Below are 27,000 nucleotides of genomic sequence, written 5' to 3' on the forward strand. Positions count from 1 at the left end.
GCGTGGTTGTCTGACCTCGCTGCTGGACCCAGGAGTTACCTTCGACTGGGTCAAGGGGAGTATCTTCTCCAACCATTTCAACATCTTCATTACAAGCTCCACAGCCTCCGTCATCCGCTCATTTTGCTTGGCGGACTTCACCGCCAAGTCCGCAATATTGCCCTGCAGGGTCTTCACCTCTTCACGGCTCCCGTTCAATTCTTTCCTTATCCCCCCAAGCTCTCTCACCATATCTTTCCTCATCACCTACATTTCTTTCCTCACATCCTGGACATCCTTTCTCAGCTCCTCGACCTCTTCACTCGGCATAGCCTCCGCAGCCTCCTCGGCCTCCGCCTTCACCTTATCTCCTACCGTGTAGAAGAAAGTTTGTTTGCCGTGAGATTGGAGCAACCCCTTGTTGAAAAAGTATTCAACGCTGAAAACCTCCGGGGGTTCGCACATGACGACCAAGGGAGCGGCTTTGGCTATCTTCATTTCAATGTTCCCCTGGAGGTAGGCGCCGAGGAGGTGGCAGGTATACATATGACGAGCAGGGTTGCTTGTCATTTGGTGGCATGCTTGAGCCAGCCAATAGCCTAGATACACTTTAACACCTTTTGCCATGCACCAAGTGAAATAAAGGTCGGTTGTTGTTAGAGCTGAATTTGCAGTTCCCATCAAGTTGTAACTGATACACGTCTGAGCAAAATGGAGGATTTTGTCCTCGATGTGAGAAGCCTTGGAGTAGCTTGACTTGAACGCCCCTGCCTTGGAGTGAGTGATTAGTTCCCATGCTGCTTGTACTTTGAATCCTGGCGTGTTCTTCGGTACGCCAACCATCCTCTCATTCCATATTCCTTCATCATCCTCAGCCTGGGTAAACAACCCCATTTTCAAGGACCATTCCCAGGATGCTCATCTCGTGTTCTTCATTGAAAAGCCTGAATGTTATGGAGTCCGTGTCGAGGTCAGAGGTGTTCTTTAATTGGAACGTTGAGAAAAACTCCCGTGCTAGGTCCACTGGCACCTTCTCCTGGCTCTTTAGCAATCACTCTAAACCGATTGAATAGATACATGCGCGGAAGTCCTCATCGCATGCAATCATCCGAAGCTCCTTGGGACTGTACTGCTTGCCAGACTTAGCCATTTTCCCTGCACTGCACCTTTCCTTGTACGCCGTGGCCCGTTTCTGATCGTCGAAATGCCTCATCGACTCCAGCAGTTCCTTAGTCAGCCATACCTCCAGACGTCCTTGGATAAACTCCTCTTCAGATTCTTCAAGTTCAGAGTCGTACCCATGAGTAGGCTTGTCACGACCGCACTTTGCTATGAATAGCAAAGCCGGGAAACCGTGGCTAGGGGTGGGAAATAAGAAGAGGGGAATAGAAAGGGGGTAAACAATGACCGAATATTCACCTAGAAATAAAGGGATACAATTTCAAATCAACTCTTAATCACCAGAACTCGAATGGAAATCTTACATTTTAATAAATAATTATAAGAGTAACAGTCGATGTCATCTAAAACCTTAATACGCAGCGGAATTAACACGGTCACATGTATGGAGACATGCACCGCCGAGAGCCTCTACTTAAAATAAAAAGAAAATCATAACTCTGCTCAGCATTCTCCACCGTCACTGCTCAACCTGCACATTTAGAAATATATGCAGGGCTGAGTATAAAAATATTCAGTGAACACATTGCCGAAATATACATATATAAAATGAAAATATTGTCATGCCATCACAGTAACACTCGAGGGTTTTATTTTAAAAGGCCCGAGATTACCAAATTCTTTGTGAGCTAAAGTTCAACTGATCAGTCTAAGTTCTTTCTTTCTTTTCGCCATATCTGAACACCAAGTGCCGTGGAGATGGTGCTCTCTCACGGTCACCTACCTTTTTCTCCAGCCGGGGAGGTGGCCACCTCCCACGGCCTCCATAACTTTATTTGTGACCCGTGGAAGGTGGCCACCTTCCACGGCCACTTGTGTACACTAATCCAAGTAGGGACACCACCCTCACTTGGACCCGAATTCGATTCTTACGTTCCAACCAAACAGATAGGCATAAAACAAATCATTTATGGCAAGACAACATCATTTATATAAACAACAAACATAGATTCACATTTTTATATTTTCATCCACATTAGTATGTAGGATAGAAAAGTTCACCTCATGCGTTTATACTTGAATTTCGTTACTCACACGTCCCGAGAATCCTACACCCTCGACCCCATTACACTCATGGCTAAACTCGCAATTAGTTACGTCTTGGAATTTAATTAAAGGCGCTATCCATTTCAATACTTTATTTCGAAAAAAAAAAAGAATCAATTCGCAAATTATTTATCTGTTCGGGAATTAAATAATAACTCCAACAAATAATTAATTATTCCATTAACTCTTTATTTAGAGTTCCAGCACACCACAAATATTTAACTCCTTCAACCCCAAAATTCTAACTCAAAACATTACTTACTGGCCCGTTCTTTCAATTAATTGCTTTACTAAATGAAGTCCAACTAAAAAGCCCATTCTATTTTACACGCCCATCTTCTCCATCTCCCACAAATTCAAAATTCACACAAGTCACACTCATTGCAGTGCCACCGCCACTCCCTTCCTGGCCGACTCCACCGCGACACCTCACCATCGCCGGTTCCATGCTCCTCCCCCTCTCATCGAATTCCCCCTCTCTCACTCACTCTCTCTCGACTCTCACATCCGCCGCCGCATGGTCCTGCCCCAGCCACCGGCCATCGTCTGTCCCTGCTGCTCACCGATGCGGGGCCTCTTCAGGCGCTGGTGGGGCAGCAGCAGTGCCGTTTGCCACTTCCCCTGCAGCTCGCTATGTCACTTGGCGCTTGTGACGGCCGAAGCCGCTGCTGTGTCTCCGTCGTCGCACGACCGTGGACAGGACAGTCGTTCTCCGGTGCGGTGCACTGTTGTGCTGTTAGTCCGTTGCCGTTTCTCTCAGCTGTTTTGAGTGGTGCCAGGCAGCCACAAACCCCTATCTAAAAGCTAATTCTTTCTTTATATTTAAGTGAACTTCTATCTTGATTTTGATTAACAAAGAGAAGGTGAAAGAGTTAAATTCATAGCTGGAGTTACTCTTGTGACTAGGAAACTTATGATTCTGAGTTTTAAATGGAACTTCTTATATGATTGCTGCATCGAATGTTGTCTAATGATGCTTGAAAATAAAAGAAGTGGGATTGGTGATTACCTTAGGTTGGAAAATTGTCTTTGAAAAGGAAAGAAAAGAACTCTTTGCTCGTTCTTTTCTCTAGCTCTAGATTTCTTTGGAATTGATCAACTGTGATGGAATTGTAGTATCACAATAATATATTGGAGAATTGTTTTCAGGCGGTTGGGGGGGATCTGGCTGCTTTTGCAAAAGACACGTGGAGTTGGGAGTTGGGATATATATTGGGCTGCAATATGCAATGAAGAAAAGATGAGTTGGGCTTCTCCATGGACTCCAAAATTTTTGAAGTGGGTTGAGATTTAACCTATAGGTCCACATATGTACACCATTTTATTTCTTGTATTCCATTTTATAGTTTTTAGAGATGTATTCCGGTAGTTAGACTTGTAAAATAAAATGTTCGGTTCCATTAGTGTGACCATAAGCTCACTTACGTATGACATTTCATTTACTAGAATTATAATAATTTATATTATTCTTTAGTTCTTTTGAAATTTTCCACTAAACATTCAATGTCATTTCGAGAAAAACAATGAAAATAGTCGGGATGTTACATTCTACCCACCTAACAAAAATTTCGTCCCGAAATTTGATGTACTCCATATCTGAGTAACTTCGGCAGTGCAAAGAGATAATGTTGTTCTTCTCGTTTCTTCGAAGATTTTATGAGCTCCAATAAATCGTGGCCTTGACGTACATTAGAACAAATACCTTATCTCCTATTTTATTTTTCAACTCAGATCGGCACGCATCAGCTTAAGATTTGGTGCTAGTTTGAGCTTCATTGATCCTAACACGGATTCGTTGTACGACATCAACATTTCACTTATCGCATTTGGTGCTAACATTGATCTTTTACCAACTTCGTGTCAGGCCCTCATCGGTAGATTGTACGAATAAGTTTTCAAGAAACATGGAAACTATATACAGTTGGACTTGTCACGTCCACTCAAGTTAAGAAGAGAAGAAAAGCTGCAAGGGTTTTCTTAACCATACTTTTAGAGTTTGAGAATTTTCATATTAGGAGTTTCCTAGATGGAAGGAGTTGTAAAAGAATGAGGATATAACTGATGTAGATTTCTATAATTGGTGTCCACAATATAATCTCGAGGATTAGTAAATTGAAGAATTCCAAGGATCACTCGATGACATATTTAACATAGCAACTGAACAACTAGTTGCAAGTGGATAGGAAAAGCAAACAATTGCTCACAAGTGCTGATAGACTTTAGTCAACCATCACGTGACACGACGCCACATCAGTAATTTATCAAGGTTTATAGACAATTTAGAAACCAACTCATAAAGAAAGACAACTCGAGTAAACTAATTATGAGTGGAAACAAGCGGTTAGGTTTAAACTTGGAGTTGCAGAAAAAGCTCGAAACATGAGAGAATATTTGTAGTGGAATTGAGAAGGGGGCTACTCTTACAATAAAAGAGTTTGCCATCAATCCGTGTTTTAAAAATACAAACATGTGAATTAAAGATCTTGAAAGAATATATCAAGCTTCAAAGAGAACAATCATCTTAGACATATGATCATTCCGAAGACCATAATTTGTAGGACTTGGGATAGAGTATGGTAGTTGGAATTCATAGAATCATAAAATTGTTTTCATCCCAAATGAATCAAGGGGAAACTGTAACAATTAGGGGTGTACGAAAAATATGAGGGTAAGCTCACTTTATTTAAATGGATCACGAATTGATATAAAATATAAAGAAAATTGTGGTGACGCCTTATAGACATGAGTAATTCAAGGTCTGAATCAAACGAGGAGGTATTATAAATGCACCAAGTCGAGATGATGCCCGAAAAAAAAGTATTCGGGCTAAGGTGTGAATAGTAGATCACAAATTCTTTAGGGAGGGAGCAAATAACGCATTCACCTTGAAGAAAAATTATGTGTGCTGGACAACAATGAACTTAGAAACAAAATCATGAGTAAGGCACACTATAACCCTTGCACCACCCACCTTGGAAATAAGAAAATATAACAATGACATGAAAAAGAAGTCTGGTGGGATGGTACGAAAAGGAACATCTCTACATTCTTAGAAAAGGTGTAATAAAAGACTTTTAGTCATGTTTGCCCAAACTGAATTTAAGGATTATTGTTATGTGGGTAATCATTGACCATCACATCAAATTGAGTTCCAGTATCACATCGAGACTTTTTAAAAGCTATCAGAAGGAACTGGCCACTAAACTAAATTTGAGCACGACATTTTACCAAGTACAGACGAGCAATAGGAAATAATACTTCAAAGCCTGGAGAATATGCTAAGAGTAGTCATGCATGATAGGTGGAACAATTGGGAATCTATCTTGCCCGTATAAAATAATCCGTATGCAATGATACTAACCAGACGACAATTAATATTGCACTATACGAGAGACTATATGGGGGAAACTATTGACTAAAAAAAAAAAATTCATTTTTTTTTACAAGGGTGGTTCACCATCTTTCGTCTCTTTTGTGCACGATAAAGAAAATCTTGGGAATTAGTTCTTTTCACAACTATGTCCGAGGACTATAGTTGGAAATCATGGCTCCATAGTGTTCTCGACACGTCATAATGATCATTCTTGAAACACTTTATTTCTCTCTTTATTAGACAAGACTAATTTCTTTAACTAGATTTGAATCATATTCTCTGACCATGTACAAATACATCGTTCAATTGATTCGAATGTACTATCTTTTGTTATAACTGGATTGTCCCCTAGGATAGTGGCACCTAGATTGTTCACTTTTGTGTGGACAGAGAAGAGGGGTATCTAATTCCTAAAATTTTCTGGTAATATCCTTCGTTCGCAACTCAAACGTTTTTCTCATGATTAACTTTCTTTTAGATCGCATACTTTTCTCATTATCGCTCGGGAAAGCGAAAAATGTTAGTAATTATCCTTCTTCTATGTTGAAGTTCATGTTGTGTTCTTAAAGGATTAGATAACTTAAAAAGAATCTAAGTTCTTGAAAACTTTAATTTTCCTTTACTTATAACATAATTCATGGCCTGACTCAAAAAGATACATTTTTTTTTTATTACTAACTTTCTCTTTCTGATTACGTACTTTTAATTTTAATTGCTCGGAAAAGCGAGAAATGTTATAATTGTTCTTCTATGTTCAAATCTATACAATGTTCTTATAAGGAACTCATAACTTAAAATTCTAAGTTCTTGGAAATTTCAAATCTTCCCTTACATGCAATGTGATTCATGAATTTACTCGAAAAGATATATTCTTTCAAAAATCCTTTAACTTTTCTTATTCGAGAAAATATTCCCCCCCCCCCTTTTTTGTAATAATTTGCAAAGATATGTATACTTTCCATTTGCATCATTCACTACATCTACTTAAAAGAAAATGTAACTTTTTCCCTTCATCATTTAAAGTCTTTACTCGATAAAAACACATCAACTATTTTCTCAACGCCTTTACTCGATAAAGAAACATAATCTCCTTTCTCAAAATTTCCAAACTCTTTCTTGAAAGTAATAACAAATTACACTTTTCTTTATAACTCACACTTTCAACTCTTTCTTCCGAATCTCTACTCGATAAAACCCATCTTTCTCTAAAGTCTCGTTTTTTTTTAATTCATTTAAAACAGTTGCCTCATAAAACTCATTATCTTCTAGAATCTCATATTTTCATATCGACCCGTTCATTTCACCGTCGGTCCGTAACTTTTTCTCTTTCCAAACTTTTTGAACATCTCTACTTCGCTTTTAAAAGAAAGGACATATTACCTTTTCCCTCGTTGAGCGGGATTGGTGGGAATGCTGAGAGTTCGTTTACTAATTAGACAGTCCAGTGGAACAAATCTAGACTATTAACTGAAGAGAGACTCTTTGGTTCAGAGCGTCAAAGAACCTGCTCTGATACCACTCTGTCACGACCGCACTTTGCTATGAATAGCAAAGCCGGGAAACCGTGACTAGGGGTGGGAAATAAGAAGAGGGGAATAGAAAGGGGGTAAACAATGACCGAATATTCACCTAGAAATAAAGGGATACAATTTCAAATCAACTCTTAATCACCAGAACTCAAATAGAAATCTTACATTTTAATAAATAATTATCAGAGTAACAGTCGATGTCATCTAAAACCTTAATACGCAGCGGAATTAACACAGTCACATGTATGGAGACATGCACCGCCGAGAGCCTCTACTTAAAATAAAAAGAAAATCATAACTCTGCTCAGCATTCTCCACCGTCACTGCTCAACCTGCACATTTAGAAATATATGCAGGGCTGAGTATAAAAATACTCAGTGAACACATTGCCGAAATATACATATATAAAATGAAAATATTGTCATGCCATCACAGTAACACTCGAGGGTTTTCTTTTAAAAGGCCCGAGATTACCAAATTCTTTGTGAGCTAAAGTTCAACTGATCAGTCTAAGTTCTTTCTTTCTTTTCGCCATATCTGAACACCAAGTGCCGTGGAGATGGTGCTCTCTCTCGGTCACCTACCTTTTTCTCCAGCCGGGGAGGTGGCCACCTCCCACGGCCTCCATAACTTTATTTGTGACCCGTGGAAGGTGGCCACCTTCCACGGCCACTTGTGTACACTAATCCAAGTAGAGACACCACCCTCACTTGGACCCGAATTCGATTCTTACGTTCCAACCAAACATATAGGCATAAAACAAATCATTTATGGCAAGACAACATCATTTATATAAACAACAAACATAGATTCACATTTTTATATTTTCATCCACATTAGTATGTAGGATAGAAAAGTTCACCTCATGCGTTTATACTTGAATTTCGTTACTTCGACCATAACTTGCTCGCGGAGGTAGCTTTCTTTTTGAAAATAAAAACATGTTCTTGATCAGACTCAAGGAAAAATATATACTTAGAATGCATGCATCCTATATGTGTTTTTTTTCATGGTTCTTTGTTATTTCTTAGAGACATTATAAAATTCTTTTACTGTAATTAAATCAGAGCTGCGTTAAGTACTTACTCTCTCTTTCAATTTACGCACCGCCTAATATCGCACGTCCCGAGAATCCTACACCCTCGACCCCATTACACTCTTGGCTAAACTCGCAATTAGTTACGTCTTGGAATTTAATTAAAGGCGCTATCCATTTCAATACTTTATTTCAAAAAAAAAAAAAGAATCAATTCGCAAATTATTTATCTGTTCGGGAATTAAATAATAACTCCAACAAATAATTAATTATTCCATTAACTCTTTATTTAGAGTTCCAGCACACCACAAATATTTAACTCCTTCAACCCCAAAATTCTAACTCAAAACATTACTTACTGGCCCGTTCTTTCAATTAATTGCTTTACTAAATGAAGTCCAACTAAAAAGCCCATTCTATTTTACACGCCCATCTTCTCCATCTCCCACCAATTCAAAAAAAGCCCATTCTATTTTACACGCCCATCTTCTCCATCTCCCACCAATTCAAAATTCACACAAGTCACACTCATTGCAGCGCCACCGCCACTCCCTTCCTGGCCGACTCCACCGCGACACCTCACCATCGCCGGATCCATGCTCTTCCTCCTCTCATCGAATTCCCCCTCTCTCTCTCGCTCTCTCTCGACTCTGACATCTGCCGCCGCATGGTCCTACCCCAGCCACCGGCCATTGTCTGTCCCTGCTGCTCACCGATGCGGGGCCTCTTCGGGCGCTGGTGGGGCAGCAGCAGTGCCGTTTGCCACTTCTCCTGCAGCTCGCTATGTCACTTGGCGCTTGTGACGGCCGAAGCCGCTGCTGTGTCTCCGTCGTCGCACGACCGTGGACAGGACAGTCGTTCTCCGGCGCGGTGCACTGTTGTGCTATTAGTCCGTTGCCGTTTCTCTCAGCTGTTTTGAGTGGTGCCAGGCAGCCACAAACCCCTATCTAAAAGCTAATTCTTTCTTTATATTTTAGTGAACTTCTATCTTGATTTTGATTAACAAAGAGAAGGTGAAAGAGTTAAATTCATAGCTGGAGTTACTCTTGTGACTAGGAAACTTATGATTCTGAGTTTTAAATGGAACTTCTTATATGATTGTTGCATCGAATGTTGTCTAATGATGCTTGAAAATAAAAGAAGTGGGATTGGTGATTACCTTAGGTTGGAAAATTGTCTTTGAAAAGGAAAGAAAAGAACTCTTTGGTCGTTCTTTTCTCTAGCTCTAGATTTCTTTGGAATTGATCAACTGTGATGGAATTGTAGTATCACAATAATATATTGGAGAATTGTTTTCAGGCGGTTGGGGGGGATCTGGCTGCTTTTGCAAAAGACACGTGGAGTTGGGAGTTGGGATATATATTGGGCTGCAATATGCAATGAAGAAAAGATGAGTTGGGCTTCTCCATGGACTCCAAAATTTTTGAAGTGGGTTGAGATTTAACTTATAGTTCCACATATGTACACCATTTTATTTCTTGTGTTCCATTTTATAGTTTTTAGAGATGTATTCCGGTAGTTAGACTTGTAAAATAAAATGTTCGGTTCCATTAGTGTGACCATAAGCTCACTTATGTATGACATTTCATTTACTAGAATTATAATAATTTATATTATTCTTTAGTTCTTTTGAAATTTTCCACTAAACATTCAATGTCATTTCGAGAAAAACAATGAAAATAGTCGGGATGTTACAAGGCTTGTCTTGTTCCTCGGTAGGGGGAGCTTCGGTCACTTGGGAAAGGGTCTCCTCAACCTCCTCGATGGAGGGAGCTTTCCTTGACCGTGTTGACTGGGTCGCCGCTACCTTTCCTTTTCTTGCCCTCTCCTTGGCCTGGCGACGCTCTTCTGCCTTTTCAGCATTCGTCCCCCGGGCAGGGAACTCCTCCTTCTCGGAAAAAACCAAGTCATCCACTTCGTCAAGCAGACTCCGCCTGGCCCTTCTCCTCTCTGCTCTTTCGTCTACCCAGGGTGCTTCTTCTTCCTGGTCGTCCACCAGGTCCACAATCAGATTTAGCCCTTCCTCCACGGGCTCCGGTACTCCAGTAGTGTATAGATCTGTCTCATCCACAAGTTTTCCCGGGGTTTCCCCCACATCATCCACCATCGGGGTCGCCCCCTCAATATAAACAGGGGTTTCCCCCCTGACATCACTTGGGGTTGCCCCCTCCTCCACAGGTTCAGGGGTCGCACCCCTAAAATCCGTTGGGGTTTCATCCCCAGTCTCCATATGGGTTTCCCCTCAGCCGTCAACTCTCGAACAGGGGTTTCCCCCTCAACAACTTCTACCAAAACAGGGGTTTCCCCCTCAGCAACTTCTTCGTGAACAGGGGTTTCTCCCTCAGCAATCCTTTCCACAACAGGGGTTTCCCCCTCCACATTGTCTTCCATAACAGGGGTTTCCCCCACAGTACTCTCTTCTCGAACAGGGGTTTCCCCCTCAGCATCTTTCTCACCCTCAGAGTTAGGGTTTCCATTACCTTGTCATTCGGTCTCCACCTCCGCTTCACCATTCGTCTGCCCACCATCTGCCGCCGGTTCATTCATTGCCTCTTCTTTATCCGCCTCCAGTGAAGCGGTTTCTTCTTGTTGAGATCCAGAGTCATGTACCCTGGTCAAATCTTGAGGCCTTTCTTCTTGGAGAACTGCGGGTTGTGCCGCCGAATCCGCTGGGATCATTGGTGATGGTACGGCCGGCGCGGATGTCATCAGGCTGGCGGAAAACAGAGCGTAGACTTCCTTCGCTTTCTCGACGCTCCCTAATTTTTGCGTCAATTCTGCCAACAGAACTGCGTCATACACCGTCGGCTGCGAACTTCCGGTAGCCTGAGTTGGATCCATTACTGTAAATCTGAAATCAAAGAGAAACTTGGTCGAAATTGGTTAGGGTTTGTGTTCTTGAGAGAGAAACAAAGTAGAGAGAAGGAAGAGGAAATGTAGTTTTCGTCGATTGGGATTATTGGAGAAAGAAATGCCGGTTAGCCTTTTGTGGTGAAAAGATGGTGCGGTTGAAGGCGTGATGTAAGCAACCGTACACCTTCCATAAAAATCGGCAATTTTGAAATTCAAATTATCTCCATCCCTCCTTGACTTCTTCCTCCAGGCTCTCTTTCCCTAGCTGACTTCCATGACCATGACCCTATACTTAAAAAAAATTGAAGACGCCAGACTCCTAGGTCAAGGTTAGAATATAAGACATCGGGCTTCCTTCGGAGTCTAGTGCTTCGAAAATATTTTGGAAGATTTAAAATTGAATATACATTTTTTGTGGATTTTCCTTTGTTTGAAAAGCACTTAAACTATTTACACACTCCCTTTGAGTATTCCCGAGATTCCCTGGTTAAGTGTATATATTCATAACTGTCAACCAATTTTACCTGACCCAGGAATTCATCGAGAATACCTCCTCATCTGTCTAGGTGATAATAGAGAGTGCGCGTAGTGGCACTTCCTCCACTACTCACAGCTCAGAATTATCCCTATAGACTTTCACTCTGTGACCATTAACAAGAAAAGGGACAGAGTTAGAGGCACTTCCCTGGATCTCCACTGCTCCATTTGCACGGATGCCGACAATGGTATATGGACCGATCCACTTAGACATCAACTTCCCTGGCATCAGCTTGAGCCGGGATTGAAAAAGGAGCACCTTCTGTCCCACATGGAGTTCCTTGACCCGGGGATTCTTGTCATGCCATAATTTTGTCCTTTTCTTATATCACATGGCAGACTCATAAGACTCCAGCCTCAGTTCCTCCAGTCTTGTAACTGTAACTTTCTTTCTTCCTCACAAGCCGAAGGCTTCATATTCATCTCCTTTACTGCCCAGTACGCCTTGAAAGCAGTTCTGTAGGCCCATAATGCATCGCCGAGCCTCTTACTCCAGTCTTTCCTTGACGGATTAACTGTTTTCTCCAATATTGCCTTGATCTCGCGATTGGAAATTTCCGCTTGGCCGTTAGACTGAGGGTGGTATGGGGTATATACCCTATGGTGAACACCATATTTCTTCATCAGAGCCTCGATGGTGCGATTACAGAAATGTGTTCCTTGATCCGAGACAATGGCTCGAGGAACTCCGTATCTGTTGAAGATATTGGCCTTCAGAAATTTTGCCACCTCCTTCGATTCACATGTCGTGGTGGCCTTAGCTTCTATCCATTTAGACACATAGTCTACTGCAACCAATATATATGTGTTCCCATAGGATGATGGAAACGATCCCATGAAGTCCATCCCCCATACGTCGAAGATTTCACAGACAATCATCGGGACCTGGGGCATCTCGTCCCTCCTTGAAATTCCCCCTGTCTGTTGGCACCTCTCGCAATACTGACAAAACTCGAAGGCATCTTTATTAAGCGTCGGCCAGTAGAATCCACTATCTAGTACCTTCCTCGCTGTTCTCCTTGGTCCAAAGTGGCCTCCACATGCCAAAGTGTGGCAATAATTCAGTTTTGTTCCCATTCGGGAATGCAGCGTCTAATCACTTGATCCGAGCACATCTTCCATAAGTAAGGATCATCCCAAAAGTAATATTTGGCTTCACTTTTAATTTTCATCTTCTGGGCCCAGGAAACTTCGTCTGAACTTGGCACCTCTCCCGTGACCAAGTAGTTTGCTAAGTCAGCAAACCATGGTTCTGCGTTTAGTATTCGTTTCCCTTTGTCGGATTCTCCTAGACCGGTTAATGCCAATACTGCCTCCCAACTGATTGGTCTAGGAAAATGCCCTAGATGATACAAATGCTCTTCAGGAAAAGCATCGGGTATGGCCTCTTCCGTTTCCCCTTGAAAAATTTTGCTCTAGTGATCGGCTACTCTATTCTCTATTCCTCTTTTGTCTCTCACTTCCCAATCAAACTCCTGCAAAAGCAACACCCAACGGATTAACCTCGACTTAGACTCCTTCTTAGCCAGTAAGTATTTTATTGCTGCGTGATCGGTGAAAACTATAACCCTCGACCCAAGCAGATAGGGTCGGAATTTCTCGAATGAGTACACGACAGCCAACATTTCCTTCTCCGTGGTATCATAGTTCTTCTGAGCTTGATTTAGAGTCTTGGATGCATAGAAGATCACATAACTTTTCCCATCTATCTTTTGTCCTAGGACAGCTCCCACAGCGAAATCACTCGCGTCGCACATTATCTCAAAAGGATGATTCCAGTCTGGCGCCCTGATTATTGGTGCAGACACGAGTCTGTCCTTAAGCAATTGAAAGGCCTTCGTGCATCCTTCGTCAAAGACGAATTCCACATCGTTGTGCAACAAATGAGTGAGCGGTTGCGCGATCTTCGCGAAATCCCTGATAAACCTCCTATAAAATCCCACATGACCCAGGAAGCCTCTAACTTCTATTTGGTTCGTGGGGTAAGGTAACTTTGATATCACATCTACCTTTGCCTTGTCTACCTGTATTCCTCTTTCAGAAACCACGTGACCCAGGACAATACCTTCAGTCACCATGAAGTGACCTCCACACGCCAAGGTGTGGCAATGAATTAGCACATCTCTTTGTTCTCATTCGGGAATGCAGCGTCTAATCACTTTATCCAAACACATCTTCCATAAGTAAGGGTCGTCCCAAAAGAAATATTTGGCTTCGCTTTTAATCTTCATCTTCTGGGCCCGGGAAACTTCGTCTGAACTAGGCACTTCTCCCGTGACCAAGTAGTTGGCTAAGTCAGCAAACCATGGTTCTGCGTTAAGTGTTCGCTTCCCCTTGTCGGAATCTCCTAGACCGGTTAATGCCAAAACTCCTTCCCAACTGATCCGTATAGGAAAATCCCCTAGATAATACAAATGCTCTTCAGGAAAAGCATCGGGTATGGCTTCTTCCGTTTTCCCTTGATGAATTATGCTCAAATGATTCGCTACTCTACTCTCCGTCCCTCTTTTGTCTCTCACTTCCCAATCAAACTCTTGCAAAAGCAATACCCAATGGATTAACCTCGGCTTAGACTCTTTCTTAGCCAGTAAGTACTTTATTGCTGCGTGATCTGTGAAGACTATAACCCTCGACCCAAGAAGATAAGGTCGAAACTTTTCGAATGAGTAAACGACAACCAACATTTCCTTCTCCGTGGTATCATAGTTCTTTTGAGCTTGATTTAGAGTCCTGGATGCATAGAAGATCACAAAACTTTTTCCGTCTATCTTCTACCCTAATACAACTCCCACAGCGAAATCACTCGCGTCACACATTATCTCAAATGGTTGATTCCAGTCTGGCGCCCTGATTATTGGTACCGACACGAGTCTATCCTTGAGCAACTGAAATGCCTTCTTGCATCCTTCGTCAAAGACAAATTCCACATCGTTGTGCAACAAATGAGTGAGCGGTTGCGCGATTTTCGCGAAATCCCTGATAAACCTCCTATAAAATCCTGCATGACCCAGGAAGCTTTTAACTTCTTTTAGGTTCGTGGGGTAAGGTAACTTTGATATCACATCTACCTTTGCTTTGTCTACCTGTATTCCTCTTTCAGAAACCACATGACCCAGGACAATGCCTTCCGTCACCATGAAGTGGCATTTTTCGAAATTCAAGACTAAGTGCTTTTCCTGGCATCTTTTCAACACTAGGTCAAGGCTGGCTAAACAAGTGTCGAACGCATTCCCATATACGGTAAAATCATCCATGAATATTTCAATGCATACCTCCAACAAATCTGAAAAAATACTCATCATACACCGCTGGAATGTTCCTGGTGCGTTACACAATCCAAACGGCATTCTTCGGTATGCATACGTACCAAAAGGGCACGTGAACGTGGTTTTCCCTTGGTCCTCTGGGTTAACGTAGATCTAGAAATAGCCACTGTATCCATCAAGGAAACAAAAATACTGTTTGCCAGTCAATCTTTCTAACATCTGATCCATGAAGGGTAGGGGGAAATGATCATTCTTCGTGGCCTCATTCAGTTTCCTGTAGTCAATGCACATCCTACACCCCGTCACCAGCCTAGTGGGCACCTACTCGTTCTTTTCATTCTTGACAACCTATATGCCAGACTTTTTGGGCACCATATGGACAAGACTGCCCCACTCACTATCCGGAATGGAGTAAATGATCCCTAGAGAGAGCAATTTCAACACCTCCTTCAGAACTTCCTCTCGCATGTTCGGATTCAGTTTCCGTTGTGCGTCTCGGTGAGCCTTCGCACCTTCTTCTAGACGGATGTGGTGCATACAGAGATCAGGGCTGATTCCCACTAAATCCGAGAGGGTCCACCCTATTGCTTTCTTATTTCGCCTGATCACTTTCAACAATTCCTTCTCCTACTCCTCAGTCAAGTTACTGTTGACTATCACTGGGAATGCCTCATTCTCTTCTAAGTAAGCATACTTTAGGCCTGGTGGGAGTGTCTTCAGTTCCTTTTGTGTCATTCGTCTCATGGGGCAAGGGATTTTTTTCTGCAATATCAGGTAATGTTTCCTTCCTTGACCCAAGAGAATTCTCTAGACTAGCCACATGGGCTGATCCCCTTGATCTAGCTGACTCGGGATTTCTGCAAAACTCCATGATGGCCTCTGCTAGTTCCTCATCTGTCAATTCCGTCGTGTTCATTGCTGCACACCACCCTACAACTTCTCAGTCTATTAAATGGCTCAACTCCGAGTTGTCAATTTGTTCCTGCATCAATTCTGTCTCAAGATATTCTTCGACCAAGGGGTTAATAACATCAATAGCATACAGATTCTCAACATCCAATGGCCTTTTCATCCCCTCATCTATGCTAAATGTATATTTTTCCCTATTATAATCCAAGCAAATTGTTCCATCGAAGACATCGATAATGGTCTTAGCAGTGCGCAAGAATGGTCTCCCTAAGAGAACGCCACTGGACTCAGCAGACTCATTATCGTTCATTTTGATAACATAGAAATCAGCAGGATCTAAAAAATCATGCACCTTGACTATGACAAATGCACATTTTCTAACACACCTTCAGGACAAATGCAAGTTCTATCTGCTAACTGGATTACCACCTTAGTGGCGACCATCCTAACCCCTGTCAGTTTCTTGTAGATCGAAAGCGGTAAAACATTTATAGACGCCCCTAGATCACACATAGCATGCTCGACTCTGATATCTCCTAGAGAAATGGGTAATGTGAACATACCTGGGTCTGTGCATTTCGAAGGCATCCTTCTCTTTTGTATCACAGCAGACACGTTCTCCCCGAACACAATCTTCCCGTCCGGCTTGGTCTTCCCTGCTATGAATTCCTTGATGAACTTGCTAAAGGCGGGCTTCTTCAAGGCTTGCAAGAAGGGCAGGTTGATTTCCAGCTTGCTAAAAATCTCCATGAGGTCCTCTGTATCATCCTTCTTTTTCTTTGCTTCCCCTCGGTATGGAAATGGCTTTGCCCGCTTTACCGCATTTGTAGAACTCCCAGCTGGGGTCTCGCCAGCTTCCCTGTTTCCTTCCTTATTTACTAACTCAGGCTCTTCTGGATCTAGGAAAAATGGATCAGCTGCTCGAGGTAAAGATCCCCCTAAATCTCCTTTCTGGAGGTCATCCTCAACAAGGACTTCTCTGGGTCTAGGACTGTCTTCTCGAAACACCTGACTCTCCTTCCCTTTACTTGCCTGAGTGGGTACATCTTCATAGCCCCTCCCGGATCTCAAGGTGATGTGACTAATGTTTGCTCGGTCGGGTGGCTTGACCGTGGCAGGAAGTTTTCCTTCATTTCCCCGCATCTCATTCAAAGAAACCGATATCTGGGACAGTTGTTTTGCCATCATGTCCATGGCAGCTTTGTGTTCCGACTGAGCGTCTTGCAACTTGTGCACCACGTCATTATTGGAGTGCAAGTTATTCTGCATGAACTGCTGTGAATTCACTAGGTCGTGGACCATGTCATCCAGACTCCTTTGTGGCCTGGAGTTGAATTGATTAGAATTTGATCCTTGACCTTGGTATTGTCATTGGGGTTGTCGATAGTTCCCCTGATTTCCTTGGTGGGTATTGTACTGGTTGCTAAACCCTTGATTCCCTTGGTGAGTTGGTTGGGTATTCTGATAGTTCCCTTGGCTATTTCTCTGGTGAGGTGGCACATAGGAACTCCCTGGATTGTTTTGATTCCTGTTTCCCCAATTAGTATGGTCCTGATTCCTGTACCCCAGTTGCAGTTGACCCTCTTGGTTTCTTCCTGACCAGTTGGACTGCCTCTCTGGAGGGTGTGCATAAATTGTGAGTTGCAGTGGGGGTGGCTGACTTTGATCATTGTCAGTCCATCTAAAGTTGGGGTGAGTCCTCCATGGGGCATCCCTTTGCCTTCCTTGGTTCCAACTTCCATTTGGATTCCAGCTTCCCATCGAATTTGCCTGGGCTTGGCACTCCCCTTCACACGATTGACTGTAGTAAGGTTGAAATTGCCTTTCCTCTGGACCAGGGGGTTTTTCATTTTCCGATGGAGCATGAGGGTTGAAATTGCCTTTTTCCAATTTATTTATCCTGTCCTCCACTTTCTTGTCACCTTCCTCTGTTACTGCATTGGCCGATCCCCTCCTCAATATGCTCTGCGGGTTATCATAGGCCTTTTTCGCCTCGATCAATCTTCCCAAAGTTTCTCTGGCTTCACTTGCTTTATTCTTGGTAAAATTTCCCCCGCTCGAGGAATTCATCAAGTCCTTTGACTCAGGGTTTGCACCTTCGTAAAACAGATAGTAAGTCTCTGCCTCGATCATCATGTGGTTCGGACAAGCATCCAACAGTCCTTTGAACCGGGACCAATAAGAGATCAGAGACTCATCATATTCTTGCTTGCACTCCTGGATCTCCTTCTTCAACGCGTTTGTCTTGTTAGACGGGAAGAAATAATCCAAGAACTCCAGCTTGAAATCCTTCCATGTGTTGATCGAATCTGGTGGAAGCCTCAGCAGCCAAGTGTTAGCCTCCACCTTGAGGGCAAACGGGACTGCACGCAAGCGGTAGTCCTCCTCAGTCGCCTCGTTGGGCCTCTTTTGAATGCTGCACAGCTTACTAAACTCGTTTAGGAATTCGTAAGGACATTCGTTTCTTCGTCCAGAGAATGTGGGCAAGACCCCGAGCACATTTGTCTTAATGTCTATAGACCTTCGGCGCGGGTTTGAGACTATGGCATGGGCGGGCTCACCGTCCAGATGCGCGGTGAGTGAGCCTATCTCCGGATCAGGATCCACTAAATGTGCCATATTCACGTCTTCCTCTTCCTCAGTCTCGGAATGCTCTGTTTCTGTGGACGACTTTGGGTCCTCTTCCCCTGACGAGTTCCACTCCTTCTCCTTTCTGATTCGAACGGAAATGGGTCTACCGTCCTCAACCCTGATCTGGTAGTGACGGTGGACGTAGACTCCTTGACTTGCCACTTGTATCGGGCGTTTCCTGACCCACATGAACTAGCCCAACTTCCAGTATGGAAACCCGTGTTCATAAACTGTCAAGAACCCGTGTTCCTAACAAGCACTATTCTTTTATTTCTGAGCTCTTTGACCTCTCTTGCTAAAATCTGAACCGGTTCTTTCTCGTATGTCAAGTCTGGTTGTACTTCAATCGATTCAGCCCGAATAACATGAGAAGGATCTGATCTGTATCTCCTTGAAGCTCATGAAATTTTGTTTGTGTATGTGTGCACAGAAAGAAATAACAAGTCTCCTAGGTCCAGTGAATCCACTAGATCACAAGGTCTAGGAACTCACGGATCGTTGGAAGATCTCGGTCGTTGGACACACAGATTATCGCTTCAAAAATCCTCAACCACTTATACTAAAATTAGCACAGGGAAGTAGGGATCGATCCCACAGAGATGGATGCGAAATTAAACATACTCAAGGATTCGGGACTATTTTTGGGTTGGCTGCTGCCACGCATTTTTGGGTTGAGGAAATTAAACTAAACTTGGAGTTGAAAGTTTGCTACGCTAACAGCTAGATCTAGGCAGAACAGAAATCATGCATGTAAACTGGAAAACAAGCAATACTACCACTAGATCTAAGAACTGTTTCCTAAATTACCTAGACCTGGGAAATGAACTGACGGTGGGGACCATTTGCTGAAAAGGTAAAGTACGGATGAAAAGCTGAAAAACAACTAACTAACAGCGACATCATCTTCTCCAATCAACTTGCATAAAAATTTCAGTAAAACAGAAATGGAACGCGAATCGGAAACAAAACAGACTAGCTTTAAAACAATTAAACGAATAACAATTCAAAATCAAGCAGATCTGCGACTACTAGACGAAGTAAAACAGAAAGAAAGCAGAAAACTCAAAATCCATGCACAACTCGGTTTCCCCTGTTTAGATCCACACTTCGGATGCTAAATCCACTCTGGATCCAAGCATCCGAAACAAACTCCGACCAAAAGTATACCCATAGCTACAGATTCGCCAAACAACCTCCGATCAGCAACAACAACACAGATCCACAACCGTATTCCCCAGATCAGGCACAGAATTATCCAAAAGAATAACATTTAACTGCCGAAATTAAGTCTCAAAATCACAGAATCAACGTAAATCAACACAAGATAAACACCATCATGACAAAAACTAAATGCATAGATAATCGGTAATAGCAACAACCAAATCGACTTCCAAAACGATGAAGTTCGACGGAATAAAGTGCAAAAACAGAATGTAAATAGATTGTATCTTTGCCCTTCGCAAGGACGGTGTTACGACTAACTTTCACCGAAGATGAACCCCTAAAAACCTTTAACTACCCCCGAATTCCAATTTTTCCCAAGTGTGTGTGTGAGTGTGTGAGCTGAGAGCAAAAATCATGTCTCCAGGTGCTGCATGCTCCTTTATTTATAGGCGTTGAAGTGAGTCCAGCGAGGTATGAATAGTCTTTGTTGCCCTCAGCTATTGAGTTCCTTCGTCTAGCCATTTTTCTCTTCAACTCTGCTCACTTTCCTTCATTTTCCTTCGCTAGTCCATTGTCTCCAGCTCTTCCTGGATCTAGCGATTCCTTTACACACCTGGCTTAAAAACTGCGTTAGACCCAGTAAAATAAAATGTTTTTTCACCACATAAACGATGCATGAAATTAGCCTTATCACTCCTCAACATTGAAACATTGAACACGTTATGTATCTTTTCTAGATCAGGTGGTAATGCAAGTCGGTATGCTACTGGACCCACACGTTCTAAAATTTCATAAGGGCCAATAAATCTCGAACTCAGCTTTCCTTTCTTGCCAAATCGCAGTACTTTCTTCCACGGAGATACTTGCAGAAACACTTTGTCACCAACACAGAATTCAATGTCTTTCCTCTTCAAATCTGCATAATATTTCTGCCTATCTGATGCTTCTTACAGTCGATTTCGTATCAATCTGACCTTTTCTTCCGTCTCTTGTATAATTTCAGGGCCCACTATCTTGTTCTCGCTCAGCTCTGTCCAACACAATGGTGTTCGACATTTACGGCCATACAATGCTTCGTACAGAGCCATCTGAATACTAGATTGGAAACTGTTGTTATATGCAAATTCCACCAACGGCAAGTATTTTTCCCAACTACCTTCAAGGTTGATGACGCAACTTCTCAGCATGTCTTCTAAAATTTGTATTACTCGTTCCGATTGACCATCTGTTTTCGGATGAAAAGTTGTACTAAGGTGTAGCCGAGAACCCAAAGCTTCTTGAAATTTATTCCAGAATCTTGAAGTGAATCGTGGATCTCTGTCAGATATAATCGAGCTAGGTACTCCATGTAATCTCACAATTTCACTAATATAAAGTTCAGCCAACTTCTCTAGTGAATAATCAGTTCTGACCGCAAGAAAATGAGATGATTTGGTCAACCGATCAACAATCACCTAGACTGAATCTTTCTTCCGAGGTGATAAGGGCAATCCTACAACGAAATCCATCGTGATCCGATCCCATTTCCAATTTGGTACAGTGATTGGCTGCAATAAACCTGACGGAACTTGATGTTCAGCTTTGACTTGTTGACATGTTAAGCACCTTGCCACCTATTCGGTAATATCTCTCTTCATACCATGCCACCAATAGGATTCCCTCAAGTCGCGATACATTTTATTACCTCCGGGATACATAGAGTATAAACTGTTGTGCGCTTCTTGGAGTATATCGTTCTTCAACTCTTTATCATCTGGCACATACAATCTTCTTTTGAAATATAAGTATCCATCGGGACTTTGATCGAATCCATGTGTCTTTTTCCCTTGAGAAATCTGATCAAACTTAATCTTCACTTCATCATCATTCATTTGAGAATCTTTAACTCGTTGCATCAATGTCGATCTCACTCTAAGTTCTGCCACAAGATTTCCATCATCTGATATTTCTAGCCTTGCATTCATCGCTTTCAAAGCTGCAATTGATTTCCTGCTGAGTGCATCTACCACAACATTGGCCTTCCCTGGATGATAATCAATCACACAATCATAATCTTTAAGTAACTCTACCCATCTTCTTTGCCTCAAATTGAGTTCTTTTTGTGTAAGTAGATACTTAAGACTCTTATGATCTGTGTAGATATAACATCTCTCACCGTATAAGTAGTGTCTTCAAATCTTCAAGGCAAATACAACGGCTGCCAGCTCTAGATCATGTGTAGGATAATTTTTCTCATGTGTTTTCAATTGCCTAGAAGCATAAGCAACTACCTTACCTTCTTGCATCAATACACAACCTAAACCATTATGCGATGCATCACTAAATACAGTGTACTCCTTTTCCAGAAATGCTAGGTCGTTGTGGGAGCCGATGTCATCAATGCAGTTGTCCAGTTCTTTAGTGGTGCCTTCCTCCCGCGAAGCATCACTGCTACGTCGATCGTCCTCATCCCAAAAAAGGAGAAACCTCGGGCATGGACGGACTAACGCCCAATCAGCTTATGCAACATCACAAATAAAATCATCACCAAAGTGCTCGTGTCTAGACTCACTCCCTTGCTCCCCAAAGTCATATCTCCCAACCAAAGTGGGTTCGTCAAAGGAAGGCTGCTCAACGATAACGCCCTATTGGCGCAGCTCCCCTGCACCAAATGTGGCTCTCAAACTTGATATGGCAAAGGCGTACGACCGCGTCCAATGGCCCTTCTTAGTTAAGATCTTACGCCGCATGGGATTTCCCGAGGTGTGGATTAGCGTTATTGACCGGTGTATTAGCCGGTGTTGGTTCTCGATCATCATTAATGGTGCACCGGCCAGATTCTTCAAATCAACTAGGGGCCTCCGGCAAGGGGATCCCATCTCTCCGGCCTTGTTCGTAATAGCCGCGGACTACTTGTCAAGGGCCCTGGACAAGCTGATCTTAGGGAAAAAGGAAATGCTCTTCAAGATACACTGCTCGACTATTAGCCACCTGGCATACGCGGATGACATCCTCATCTTCACTCAAGCCTCCACAAGGGCCATCCGAAGGCTAAAGACTTGTCTCAACAACTACGAAAAGGCTTCAGGTCAGCAAATTAACCTTCCAAAAAGCAACTTCTATGTTGCGAAGGGACATGAAGATTGGGCAGAGACTATTCAATCAAGAGGAGGTTTCTCACGGGGTACATTCCCCTTCATGTATCTGGGAGTTCCCATCTATCGGGGTGCCAAACGCACAGACATGTTCTTATTTTTACGAGAAAAAATTGCCAAGAGGATAAATGGTTGGGCGCACAGGCACTTATCGTTTGGGGGTAGACTCACCCTTATCAAGAGCACCCTTGAAGCCATCCCGATACACACCTTCCAAGCTATCGAGCCGACCGGAGGTGCGATCAAGAACTTGGAGCAACAGCTCGCCCGGTTCTTTTGGGGAGCCACGAATGATAGAAGACGCACGCATTGGATCAGCTGGGATGAGATCTGCCTCCCGGTGGCCGAGGGAGGACTTGGTGTACGCAGCCTCAAGGAAGTTCTATGGGCTTTTAACATCAAGCTGTGGTGGAGATTTCGGGGGTAGAACTCCCTGTGGGCTACGCACATGTTTAGCAAGTACTGCAGAAAACCTCGCCTCTTTCCTTGACGACTACTGGTAGGTGCAGCCCCACGTGGAGGAGGCTCTCGAGGTCATGGACCATCGCGCACCCGCACATCCGGTGGGTGCTCGGTAATGGAGCCACTTTCTTTTGGGATGATATTTGGCTCGGGGACCGGCCACTTAGAGAGAGACGTTTCGACGACAGAGGCAATCCCCAAACTCGTGTTTCGGAATTCTGGGTTGAAGGGAAATGGAACCTCCCCAAATTACAATCTCTTAGTGCACAAGCGGGGATCCCAGCTCAGCTGATTGAGGAGATCATTGATACACCTATTATTCACGACGAGTCGGATGTGCCGAGGTGGACCCTCTCAAAATCTGTGGATTTCACTCTTGCCTCGGCTTGGGAAACAGTCAGATCACAAAGGCCGATCATCCCGGCACTTGAGGACATTTGGCACGGGTGCATTACCACTTCTATGTCCATCTTTGTCTGGCGGCTCCTTTCGAACAGAGTCCCCGTTGATACTAAACTCCAATGGAGGAAGATTGAACTTGCATCCAAGTGCTACTGTTGCCCGACGCGTCCGGGGATTGAGCCTCCGCAGCATCTTTTTGTAAATGGCTCCGGGGCTCTTAGAGTTTTTCAATTCTTTGACAATTGGTTTCCGGGAGCATCCAACCCCCTCAGACTCGGGGACACAATCCCGGAGAGACTTGAGGGATGGGCGAAACGTATTAAGCAGTGATAAGGCTAATTTCATGCATCGGTTATATAGTGAAAAACATTACATTTTGTTGGGTCTAACACGGTTTCTAAGCCAGGTGTGTGACAGAATCGCTAGATCCAGGAGATGCTGGAGGAAACAGTCTAGCGAAGAAATGAAGTAGAGGTGAGCAGAACCTAAGCAAAAGAAGGCTAGAAGAAGGGAGTCAATAGCTGAGGGCAACAAAGTCTATCTATACCTCGCTGGGCCCCACCTTAACGCCTATAAATAGAGGAGCATGCAACACACAAGATATCACTCTTTTTCGTTCACTCTTAGCTCACACACAACACACACTTGGGAAATGGGAGTTCTGGGGTAGTTTTAGGTTTCAAGGGGTCAATTCTTCAGAGAAATTCCGGCGTAACATCGTCCGCGTGAGGGCGAAGATACAATCTATTTACTTTCAGTTCTTTTGCACTCGATTTCGTTCGAACTTCACTTTTGGAAGTCGATTTGGCTGTTGATGTTACTGATTATCTATGCATTTCTTAGTTTTCGTTATATTTTTGTTATTTCGTTTTGGTCTACGTTGATCCTGCTGTTAAGAGTTTTTATTTCGGCGAGTTGCATGTTGATTTCTATTTCTGTCATTTTGGTGCTCGATCTGGGAATTTGGCAGTAGATCTGCGGTGTTGTTGTTGATCGGAGGTTGTTGGTTGAATCTAAAGTTATGAATTGCTTTTTTTGGCTGGAGTTTGTGTCGGATGCTTGAATCCGGAGTGGATTTAGCGTCCGAGGTTGGATCTGAACAGGGGAAGTCGAGTTATGCAAGGATTTTGAGTTTTCTGTTTGCTTTTTGTTTTGCTTCATCTAGCATCCGTAGATCTGTTTAGTTCTTAATTGTTCTTCATTAAAATTGTTAAAATCCAGTCTGCTCTGTTCCGATTTCGCTCATGCTGTTTTCTTCTGAGTTTTTATGCAAATTGGTTGGAGAAGATGATGTCGTTGTTAGTTAGTACCTTAGTTAGTTGTTTTTCCAGCTTTTCGTCCGTACTCTGCTTTTTCAGTTATGGTCCCCACCGTCAGTTTATTTCCCAGATCTAGGTAATTAGAATAGTTTCTCAGATCTAGTGATTGTTTGGTTCTAGTTTACGTGCATGCTTTTGTTGTTTCGCCTAGATCTAGCTGTTAGCGTAGCAGTTTAAAATCCCAAGTTTAAGTTTAAGTTCCTCAACCCAAGAAAATGCGTGGCAGCAGCCAACCCAAAAACAATCTCCAAATCCTTGAGCATGATTATTACGCATCCATCTCTGTGGGATCGATCCCTACTTCCCTGTGCTAGGTTTTAGTAAAGTGGTTGAGGGTTTTTTAAGAAGTGCTCTGTGTGTCCGACGACCAGTGAGTTCCTAGACCGTGTGATCTAGCGGATTTGCTGGACCTAGGAAACCTGTTATTTCTTTCTGTGCACACAGTGACTACCCACACACTAGTTGTGTCCTCTTCAAGCAGCCAGGAAGAACACACACGAGCCGAATCATCCCTTGTCTCATTGTGTGGTTTCTTTGGGCGGAAAGGAATAGGTGCCGCCACAATGAGGCCCCCTTCAGATCTCAAAATGTAATATGGCAGGTCAAGATGCACATCCGAAAGCTCATGGATAATGGCCAGCTTCCGCAAAAATAACAAGGAGGCACAGAGATTCCCATGCAGCCTTCGTCGTCCTCGGACAGTAGACGGCCAGCCCAGCTAACTATGCCAGTTAAATGGAATCCCCCGGACTTCCCATGGATCAAGCTTAACACGGCAAGCTGGCATTCACAAGCCATAGGCCAGGCAGGGGAGGGAGGAATTATCCGGAATCACAATGGACAACTCCTTCTATCCTTCAGCGTGACATTCCCTGCGAGGTCGGCCCTTGAAGCAAGTGCTAAAATTGTGAGGATTGGTATCTCAGAGGCTAAGGATTTCGGCGCACAAATCTGGGTGGAAACCGACGACATACAGGTGGTTTGCCTTGCTCAGACAAAAAGCTATGGTATTCATTAAAAAAAAGAGCATTCAATTGCCAAAACACGACCATTCAAAAACAAACATTCAAACCACTCCAAGTGCTCTACATCGTCATAAATCTAGGGAAAAAAAAACCTTACAAATCCATTTCAAATTACATAGTACGAACACATTGTTTTAAGAATTCAAGCTTCAATTTGTCCCGGGTTCAACTTCTTAGTCATGTTCATGTACTATGTGGCCGACCTTCTGAAGTAGAGTATGCTGTCCTTATTTCGCTTATTTGCCCATGCCTCGATGTTTCCTTCCAATTGTTGGCGAATCTAGTGGGATAATCGTACGTGCATGTTGTCATCGAAGTCGTTACAATAATAAATTCTTGCCCTCTTTGAACCAACTCACAAACATATAGATAGATAAGTCAGATAACTTTGATGACAAAATATACACAAATTAGAAAAAAAAATCTACCACATCAGTGCAATAATATAAATTTCGAGTATAACTGAAAAATGTAACAATGTACAAATGGAAATAATGTACTAAATCAGTAAAATAATGTACAAGTACAACACATACAAATGCAAGGTGCTAACCAAATAATGTAGCCCGTCAGGGAAATAATGTACAAATACAACACACAATAGCTAACCAGATAATGTAGTTCATCAGTGAAATAATATACAAATGCAAGAGCTAACCAGATAATGTAGCTCATCCAGTGAAATAATGCACAAAGACTGTGCATACAAATGCAAGACTTAACCACATAATGTAGCTCATCCAGTGAAATAATGTACAAATACAACATATACAAATGCAAGAGTTAACCACACAATGTAGCTCATCCAATGAAATAATGTAAAATTACAACACATACAAATGCAAGTTTTAACCAAATAATGTAGCTCATTAGTGAAATAATGTAAATACAAAACACATACAAATACATGATTTAAGACACCCAATTTATAGAAATATGCAATTGACCACTTCGAATGACGGAGTTTACAGTATGAAGAATCCATTTTGTACATGCATTTTCATAAGAACACCCAATCGAAAGCATCAAAATCCGAAACAATAAAATCAGTGATAAACATAATCCCAACTGTAAACATATAGACAATCAAGGTGGAAATCAATGATAAACAAAACAATACGTCCAAACAATCGAATCGCAGAATTTATGATACGA

At 42.7% G+C, this 27,000-nt stretch overlaps 1 protein-coding gene and 2 long non-coding RNA genes across 3 annotated transcripts in view; all 3 read right to left on the reverse strand.

Annotated features, from left to right (window-relative positions):
* Positions 1–1,446: 1,446 nt before the first annotated feature.
* Positions 1,447–3,565, reverse strand: LOC125213328. The gene is made up of 2 exons (XR_007174897.1): positions 3,215–3,565; positions 1,447–1,630 (listed from the first exon to the last, which is right to left on the reverse strand). It is a non-coding gene; the product is annotated as an uncharacterized LOC125213328 (long non-coding RNA).
* Positions 3,566–7,273: 3,708 nt separating this feature from the next.
* LOC125213322 lies at positions 7,274–9,564 on the reverse strand. Its single transcript, XR_007174896.1, has 3 exons — positions 9,303–9,564; positions 7,970–8,030; positions 7,274–7,439 (listed from the first exon to the last, which is right to left on the reverse strand). It is a non-coding gene; the product is annotated as an uncharacterized LOC125213322 (long non-coding RNA).
* Positions 9,565–10,627: 1,063 nt separating this feature from the next.
* LOC125196046 overlaps positions 10,628–27,000 on the reverse strand; it is a 163,900-nt gene continuing 147,527 nt past the window's right edge. Inside the window, 4 exon segments of the mRNA XM_048094407.1 lie at positions 10,628–10,994; positions 13,037–13,459; positions 14,519–15,011; positions 21,991–22,000. Coding sequence (XP_047950364.1) covers positions 10,628–10,994; positions 13,037–13,459; positions 14,519–15,011; positions 21,991–22,000 — 1,293 coding nt within the window.

Source organism: Salvia hispanica, chromosome 1 (genome assembly GCF_023119035.1).
Source record: "Salvia hispanica cultivar TCC Black 2014 chromosome 1, UniMelb_Shisp_WGS_1.0, whole genome shotgun sequence".
In the NCBI taxonomy this organism is placed as follows: Eukaryota; Viridiplantae; Streptophyta; class Magnoliopsida; order Lamiales; family Lamiaceae; genus Salvia; species Salvia hispanica.